This window comes from Osmerus eperlanus, chromosome 6, assembly GCF_963692335.1.
Source record: "Osmerus eperlanus chromosome 6, fOsmEpe2.1, whole genome shotgun sequence".
NCBI lineage: Eukaryota > Metazoa > Chordata > Actinopteri > Osmeriformes > Osmeridae > Osmerus > Osmerus eperlanus.
The window spans coordinates 13,023,642-13,032,668 of NC_085023.1; the positions used below are offsets into that span (position 1 = coordinate 13,023,642).

The 9,027-nt window shown below is 54.0% G+C and overlaps 1 protein-coding gene across 1 annotated transcript in view; it reads left to right on the forward strand.

Moving 5' to 3' along the window:
* Positions 1-9,027, forward strand: part of usp54a (ubiquitin specific peptidase 54a) — a 41,731-nt gene that overhangs the window by 15,262 nt on the left and 17,442 nt on the right. Inside the window, 3 exon segments of the mRNA XM_062463701.1 lie at positions 4,967-5,059; positions 7,644-7,686; positions 7,689-7,777. Of these exon segments, the coding sequence (XP_062319685.1) occupies positions 4,967-5,059; positions 7,644-7,686; positions 7,689-7,777 (225 nt within the window).

Genomic DNA, 9,027 nt, shown 5'->3' on the forward strand with positions numbered 1-9,027 from the left:
AAGCAATTGAGCAGCTCCTATTAAAGCTGTGTTGGGAAGAGAAGGGGGCAAGGGAGCATGTAAGTGGCATTGAATTGAACGGTTCATTGAATAGGCTATAAATTCCAGTGGCAGATCATGTCAGTCTTTTATACGCTGTCCGTTTCCCAGCAAAGGACCCGGGGTTCCATCTGAACTAGGCAATTCCATTTTCCAAGGTTCACAATCCTTTTTTCCCCTCATTGTGGGGAAAACATCTTCAGCATTGTGGCATTTGTCTTCTGGCGGCGAATTCTTTCAGATAGAAAAATGGCAAAGTGAAGACAATCAAATGGAATTGTCCGAAATAAATGTTCCTTGTGTATATTTTAGGAGCTCGGGCATTATCGGAAATGGAACAAAACCTCCCATCTGAAAAACAACATCTCACCCACCCACGTCACCACCAGCTCTTTAAACTCCTTGCTGATAGGAGTCTGGGAAATGTCCACACACCATGTCATCATCCTCCCTCATGGCAGGCTCTTAGTCATGTTTTTCAGCAATGTTGTCAAGTCAGAATCATCTGTGTAGCTCCATGGCATTGGCACCATATGTTCATGCAACTTGCCCAGCATAATCCCCAAGATGTAACTCGGAGCATCAAACCTCCCTTGCAGCCGGTCTGTTATGTTGATCGTGCACCATGTTGGTAAAACATGAGTAATATATCACCTGACATCCCACCTCAGGAAACAGATGTCCTGGTGCTCAACACTGCTTTCCCTCTCTTCCATCCTCCCTCCCTCGATTCTGTTTTTTTCCGTCCCTCTCTCCTTCCTGACCTCTTTTTTCCTTCCCCCCCCATGTGCTTTCATGATAAGGGCAGAAACAAATTGGCTGCATTTTGTTCTGCCGGGGCTATCGCCTTCCTCCAGAGCTGTCCAGTGTGCATGACTGTGTCCTGCTCCCCATCCTCTCCTCTTTCCTGGCCTCGTTTCGCCTGCATGGGGAGTACCAGACCCGGGAGATTGCCCCGGGGATGCTGGAAGAACGGCATCTGTGCATCTTTGCCGCTCACGTGCAGATCTCCGCCAATAACCTGGCTCAGCGGTCCAACTAGGGCACGCCGTACTTGGACACAAGAAACCTCATAGTAGTTCCTGCGAAACCTTGAATGTCTTTGGACGGCGAGCGATTTGTGGCGTAATCGTTCACACAAGGATAGTCGACAGTACCCTTTGGTTCAGGGTCCCTTGAGGAGTGTAGAAATGGCACAGTCGTGAATTGCAGAAGTCGGGGCCCAGGAGAAGGGCGGCGTTTCGTTGTGGCGTGCGATCAGGACGAGGTCGAGCGCTGGAACGTCGCCGGGACATCGCCGTAACGAGCAGCTGTGCCCCTTGCTACCGTCCAGGCACCCGTCCGCACATGACCCCCCTCCCCCGTCGATCCCTGTGTTCCATGTGGCGGTGTATTCGCTGCCCACATTAGGCTGCCGTCTAACAAACAGACCATTCCAAAGTAAGATACCTAGCGTAGCAGCGGGGGTCAGGAAAAGATCCCGCTCGACTGCAGTCTGATGCTCAGGAACATATTGGACCTGGCAGGAGGGCACTGCAAAGGCTGGGGAAAAAGCTAGCCGAAAACTGCTGATTGCACAATATGCACATATGATCCTCCATCTCATTATGCTTTTTTTCTGGTGTGTCATTGCTCACCTCCTATCAAATTGGAAACACAATACCGTATGGTGCACTGTGACACCGATAAGTACACGGGCCAAACTCGTACCCAGCTGCTCTTTCTGAAGTCGGGGAATGCCAGGGTCCCTATCGATCATCAGCCTAAGAGGCTGGCAAGTGCGCCCCAACACCCGCGCTATCGGAGCTGTCATTGGCCGCATGGCGCGTCCTAAATCACGGCTGAGGGAGAGACCTGGGACCAGGCAGCCCTTCCCCTGCTGCTGTGGCTGGGGCTCTTCTTCTGCCTCCCTGATGGGAAGAGTAAATCAGTCAATGCTGCGGGTGATGATCGATGGCACGGAGCCGCCTTGCACACCGGCTGGAGGCTCGGAGGCCTGCTGCCGGCTACAGCCGCCTGGCTGTTTGGTTAGAGGAGGTTCAAAGATGTCGACCTAATGCAGTGCGCCTTTGGAAAATAGAGAGAAAGCACTTATTTTGATGATTCTTTTTTTCTTTCTTTTTTTTCTGCTTGTTTTTGTCCAAAGTTTCTGTTTCAACCTCCCTGCGTACTCTCTGACCCCCCCCCCCCCTTCCTCGGCTGCAGCTTAATCTGCTAATCCTGCCTTGAGTGCTGTCGTCATGGCAGCATTAAGGTTGATATTGTGCTTTTTTTTGTGTGTGTGTGTGTGTGTGTGTGTGGGGGGGGGGGTTGTTATATCATCGATTTGCATCTCTTCCAGGCAGCTCTTCTCTGCCTTTCATCACGCTCTCTTGCCTAGCGCTCTTGGATGCCTTCCCTGGAAATCCTTTTTAGCGCAAGTGATGGTGGGTATGATTGACTGATAGAAAGCATTATCAGGGACGTGGGGTCACGCAGAGGAGCAAAACCACAGGGGGTCCATATAAATACAGCTGGGATTCCACCATTCCTCCTCTGCAATGGAGGAACTCCACCGCTTGAGAGGAAATGCCAACGTTCTCCCGTTAATAGACTTCTCCTAAAGGTTACGGTTGGAAGTATTTCGCAAATATTGACTCCGGTTTTCCATTTGGTGAAGAACGCAAATGTTTGCTGTGGAAAATGAGGATGTTCTCTTGACAGCTCTCGTCTCAGCGTGGAGGGCATAAATATTACAGGTGGTTCACCGTTGCGTTTGGCTTTAAATGGTCTAACGTGATAGTTCTGGAGTGGATGCGTAGGTAACCCAACATGCCCGTTACTCGTTCGTGCCGCTCTGAAGCGGCTCCAGATGGTGGCGTGTGGGGTTCTGTTATGAACCAATTTCCCCTGCCCACCGCCAAGGCGTCTTACCGTCTTAGCGTCCTGGGAGGTTTAGATGTGTGGCCGTCGCTCTCTGCAGTCAGAGATGTCTCCGCGGGATGCCGATTGAGCTCCTCTTTGGGAATCCTGATTCGCAGTGTCTGTTTTTGCGAGGGTTGTTTCCATTGAGCCTTGGGCTAAGATCAGTGTCCCTGTTGTGCACTGTTGTGAGGGAGAGCTGGCCACAACGCGAGGGGTGTGGAGACATTTGCAAAACACAGCTCATAGTTTAGGGTTGTGCAGTCCCCAAAAATCTCAGCTCGTAAGAAAATGTTGGGGATTCTAACCCCAGTGTGCCACAGTGTATGCCTGCTGAATGCTTTTCTGGTGCAGCCCCGAGCAAACATCTTATAGCCTACATCAGCTGCCATGAGCTCACGTCCTTTTAAAATGTACAGACCATGGTATTGTCTTTTTTCTTATGCATCCGGACAGCTCCATTGTTCAGCAAGCATGCATGTACCCATAGCATTGTTCATGCTGGGCTGCGGGAGCCTCTAGCCTAGAGGTCAATGGAGTCCGTCCGTAATTAGAAACCGTTCCAACGGTTCACTAGGGTTCAGTCATATTAACCTCTGGAGACCTTTTTTTGAGGTCTGTTTATTTGGATGACCCTGATTTGAAGGTGACCGTTAGGGCCCCGTGTTTTCTCACGTCGGACTTCGATCTCGTTTGTCTCAGAGCGGGAGGCGGTCGCGAGTCAATGCAAGCCTTTGTCCCGTGGAGATGGTATCAGAGGAGAGAACCTCCAGGAAGGGGAGCAGGGTATGGGGACACTAACCGAAAGTGACAGACCTCTCCATAATTCACCTCTGTGGCGTGTGGACGTGGCACCCTGGCACCGGCACGGGGCACATGGGGGGGGGGGGGGGGGGTCGTAGGTGGCCAGGTGGGGACGGGCAGCTCAGGCAGGCGGGCCAGATGGGAGATGGGATGCGAAGGAGGTGCCCGACGGGAAAGCGCAAGGGCCGCGTTTGTTCCGCTGACGCCCCGCATCTCCGACCTGGGCAAGCGTACATACCTTGACCTGATGGGCTTCTGTAAGAACCTGGTGCTCCAGAAAAACACACACACACACACTCTCTCGCTCTCTCTCGCTCTCTCTATCTTTCTCTCTCTTTCTCTCTTTCTCTCTTTCTCTCTCTCTCTCTCTCTCTCTCTCTCTCTCTCTCTCTCTCTCTCTCTCTCTCTCTCTCTCTCTCTCTCTCTCTCTCTCTCTCTCTCTCTCTCTCTCTCTCTCTCTCTCTCTCTCGCTGTCTCTATATATTTTGTTCCTGTGTAAAGCCTCTGTTCTCTCTGTCTGCTATCCCTCATTCCCTCCTGACTCCTGGTGAGGCGTGCAGGATTCCTTCCCTGCTGAGGGGATTACAAGCGAGAGGGGGGCATCAGGGGATCTGATTTGCCACGAACCTGCCCTCTTCCCATTGGTTGTTCCAGCCCAAGGGCAGCGGCGGTGGACACTGGGCCAACAGGCGATTGGACTGCAGCGCTGTGGTTGTATAACCAGCGCATTAGACAGGACCATCCTTTTAACACCACTAACGAGGTTGGAGGGAATTCGAAGAGAGAATTCCACCCGTTTTTGGTGCTCGATCCTTCTTTGGTCTCCAAAAAGGGGTCCGGTATCTGTGAAAGCTGCCGACTTTCAGAGCGGCAGAATCCCCCCTCACTCGGAGGGTGGGGGTGGGAAAGTCGACAGCAGGCGACGACACAGAGCAGCACTTACTTTGTGGCACAGACGGATCCCTTCGCTCGCTCGCTCGCTCGTTGAATTTTTGATGGCGAGAGTTTGACCCGCGGTGAGAGGACGAGTGGCATCTGAAGCAGGCTCAAATCGGCGGTTTCTCGACGGTCGGCTTGACTTTCTGCCAACTACCCGTGTCAGCCTTAACACACCTCGGCTTGTTCTCTCTCCAGAGAGAGACAGTTTGACAGTAATGGAGGCTTAGATCCCGGGGTCTGTTTGTGTTGTTGTTCACTCTTCCTCTTCCCCTGTCTTCCGCAGGTTCTCTGGCACCTGGATATCTTTCGCAGAAGCTTCCGTCAGCTGACCACACACAAGTGCATGGAGGACTCGTGCATCTTCTGTGCTCTGAAGGTGAGCGGGCCTGAGGCTCTGGGAGGGGCGGGGCCTGGGGGCCATGTTCTGGGAGGGGCGGGGCCTGGGGGCCGTGTTCTGGGAGGGGCGGGGCCGTGTTTAGCATACTCTAGAGAAACTTGTCCGTATGCGCCCACCGAAAGATAGTTTCTGACGAACAAGTCGTCTTTTGATTTATACATTTATGATTCTTTTGTCTGTACTTTGCCTACAGTAATCTTAGATCTTGAAGTGTTCTGAAGGAAGGTGAATTGTCATGAACTGATGTTAAATGTATATGTTACATGTTCTCTTTATATATGGCCTTAGCGCTTAGCTCCCTTAGAGTGGGAGTTTTTCCTGCTATCTTTGCAGTGCCGGTTTCAGCATGTGGATGGTCAGGGCTGACAGTTGAACTCCCTGGGGTGTAGACTAGCAAAGTGGTTGGATCTCTGCTCATTGGTTATGGATTATGGAGTGCAGATCTGTCTTGGTCTGGACAGGCTTGTGGGTGTAGATCACTGGGTCTAGCCCACTGATCAACCTCTCTCTCTCTCTCTCTCTTACCCCCCTCTATTTTATTGCATTCCATCTCATGTGCAACAGGAATGCCAGTGGCTGTTTCCATCAAGAGTTCAATAACTCAGTTGGAAATGGCACGGCTGCTTTCCCATGCCCAGCTCTACCCTCAGCCTGCCTCTCTGTGTCTGGCACACGCACGCACACACTCCGCCTGACTGCTCCCTCTTGATTACCGTGACTGTCACTGTCTGAGAGAGACGCAGACCAGGGAGAGAGTACGGCCGATATTCAATCCTCCAGCCGGCCATATTCTGCTCAACGGCCGCGTTTCTTGACCAAGAAATCAGGCCGGCCAAACGCGCGCACCCACGCGCACACACACTCAACCGAGACGAGGGCTTTTTGAGTGGCTACTAGATGGTACTCGGCACACATACTTCAATCAGTCATGTGGGAGTCATCCCACGGGTGCAGCAGTAATGCGCTCCAGTGAGAGTGAGTGGTGCTGTGCATTAAGGATGCCCCATCAGTAGGGCTTGATGGGGACACGTAAAGGCGTGTTTAACTCCACTGTCTCTCTCTCTCACACACACACACACACACACACACACACACACACACACACACACACACACACACACACACACACACACACACACTCATGCACATTCACTGCTTGGTATTCATGTCTGGCTTTAAGGAGCTGTACTGTGTCTGGCTAGTGTAAAGGACTGGGCTAAGTGTGTGTGTGTGTGTGTGTGTGTGTGTGTGTAAAGTGACTTAGTATTGGGATGCTGGGAGTTATATCTGCAGGAATGCTTTTCCTGCCCGCTGGAGCGGGGTATTCTCCCAGGTCTACCTGCATGTCAGGGAGACTGGTGCTAATGAGAGATGCTCGGCTCCGTCTCCTTTGGTCTCTCCTCGCATCCTCCTGTGGGTCTCGCTCTTCCTCATCTCTGCTTTGTTTCATGACCTTGTAGACCTGTGCACTTCCTTGTTTTATCTTGTCTCTCTCTCTCCTCTTTCTCCTGTCTCTCTCTCCTCTCTCTCTTCCCTATCTCTATCTCTTTCTCTCTATCTCTCTCTTTCTCTCTACCTCTGCCATATGTCGTTGTTGTCCAACGCTCTCTTCTTTTTCTCTGCCGTGTGTGTCTCTGTCTGCTTATCTGAATTCAGCAGGACTCATTTCTGGGGTCGATTACAGGCCATCTCTGCCAGCCATTTAATTTGGACACAATTATAAGGCTCTGATCATCCATCCTCCCCCCGCTCCTTCCTCTCTCTCTCTCTCTCTCCCCCCCTCTCTCCTGCTCCCTGCATGCTCTCACGCACACTCGCCAACCTCTTCATCTCGTTCTCACTAATGCAAGATAAGTTGAGGTGCGTTAGCGAAAGGCAGGAGGTGTGTGTGTGTGTGTGTGTGCATGCGTCAGGATCCTTGCATGTGTGCATACCTTAAAGCACCTTTCTTCTCATGGCATGCCTGGGTGTTTCTAAGTCCAGAGAAGGGGGGGGGGGGGGGCAGGGGGTGCTTAGGAGTTGAGAAGCCAGCTTCTCTCTTGGTGTCCACTTTGATGCACTGGGATCCCGTTCACATTCGGCCACGCTTTGAAGCAACACGCCAGCTCTCCTGCACCCCCCCCCCCCCCCACCTCTCCCAGCAGGGCTGAGCCCTGATGAGGGTTTTTTTCTCGCCGCTCCAAGGTAAACACAGAAAGATGGTTGTCTTGGAGATCAGGGTTTTATTTTCGTACACGCTGGCTGGTAGCTAGTTATACACAAGTTCCCTCTCTGACGCGCAGTAAGTCAGCAAGACTTGAGAACTACTGACGGCCATTAGCCTCTACTCAACCGGCATATATATCCCTCCCTCACTGTGATACAGTGCATTAAGAGGAACTGCTGTTGGGTTTAACATGGGTCAGGGAGTCTTAGGTTTGAAGTTAAGAACCGACTGAAGAAAACATGTCTTTGCTGTGTCTAAGGGTGTTGATGTCGATGGTGTTTTTTTTGGTGGGGCCTCCGGGTCCCCGCAGCCCTGCGCCCTCGCTAACCCCCCGCTGTCGCCTCTCGTTCGTTCCAGAGCATCTTCGCTCAGTTCCAGTTCAGCAGTGAGAAGGTGCTGCCGTCGACGCCCTGCGCAGCGCCCTGGCCAAGACCTTCCAGGACGAGCAGCGCTTCCAGCTGGGCATCATGGACGATGCTGCTGAGTGCTTCGTAAGGACCCCCCCCCTCTCCTGCTTCCTCTCCTCCCCCCTATCCCCCCCCTCCTGCTTCCCTCCTCCCTCCCCTCCCCTCCCCCTCTCCTCCCCCCCCCCTTCCCCCCCTCCTGCTTCCTCTCCTCCCCCTTCCCCCCCCCCTCCTGCTTCCTCTCCTCCCCCTTCCCCCCCCCTCCTGCTTCCTCCTCCTCCCCTCCCCCCCCCTCCCCTCCTCTCCTGCTTCCTCTCCTCCCCCTTCCCCCCCCCCCCTCCTGCTTCCTCTCCTCCCCCTTCCCCCCCTCCTGCTTCCTCTCCTCCCCCTTCCCCCCCTCTCCTGCTTCCTCTCCTCCCCCTTCCCCCCCTCCTGCTTCCTCTCCTCCCCCTTCCCCCTTCCCCCCATCCTGCTTCCTCTCCTCCCCCTCCCCCCCCCCCTCCTGCTTCCTCTCCTTCGCCTTCCCCCCCTCCTGCTTCCTCTCCTCCCCATTCCCCCCCTCCTGCTTCCCCTCCTTCCTCCCCCCTCCTGCTTCCTCTCCTCCCCCTTCCCCCCCCCTCCTGCTTCCTCTCCTTCGCCTTCCCCCCTCCTGCTTCCTCTCCTCCCCATTCCCCCCTCCTGCTTCCCTCCTTCCTCCCCCCTCCTGCTTCCTCCCCTTCCCCCTTCCCCCCATCCTGCTTCCTCTCCTCCCCCTTCCCCCCCCCTCCTGCTTCCTCTCCTTCGCCTTCCCCCCCCTCCTGCTTCCTCTCCTCCCCATTCCCCCCCTCCTGCTTCCCCTCCTTCCTCCCCCCTCCTGCTTCCTCTCCTCCCCCTTCCCCCCCCCCTCCTGCTTCCTCTCCTTCGCCTTCCCCCCCTCCTGCTTCCTCTCCTCCCCCATTCCCCCCCTCCTGCTTCCCCTCCTTCCTCCCCCCTCCTGCTTCCTCTCCTTCCCCCCCCCTCCTGCTTCCTCTCTTTCCCCCACTCACTCCTTCATTGATCTCGCCGTTCCCTCTCGGCTCGACCGTTGTTCCAGATCTTCAGATCAGCGCCACCTTCTTCTTCAAACCCCCTAAGGGTTTAGCAGCCTCCAGTCTCCTCCCCCATCCTCGTCGATCCAGTCTGTCGCTCTCTTTTTCTGTCTCTGTCTCTCTCTCTCTGTCTCCCTTTTTTTTTCTCTTTTTCTGTATCCCTATCACTCCATCCAACAGGTGGGGAGGAGCTTCTCCTTCCTTCTCTCTCTCTCTCTCCTCTCTCTCTCTCTCTCTCTCTCTCTCTCTCTCTCTCTCTCTCTCTCTCTC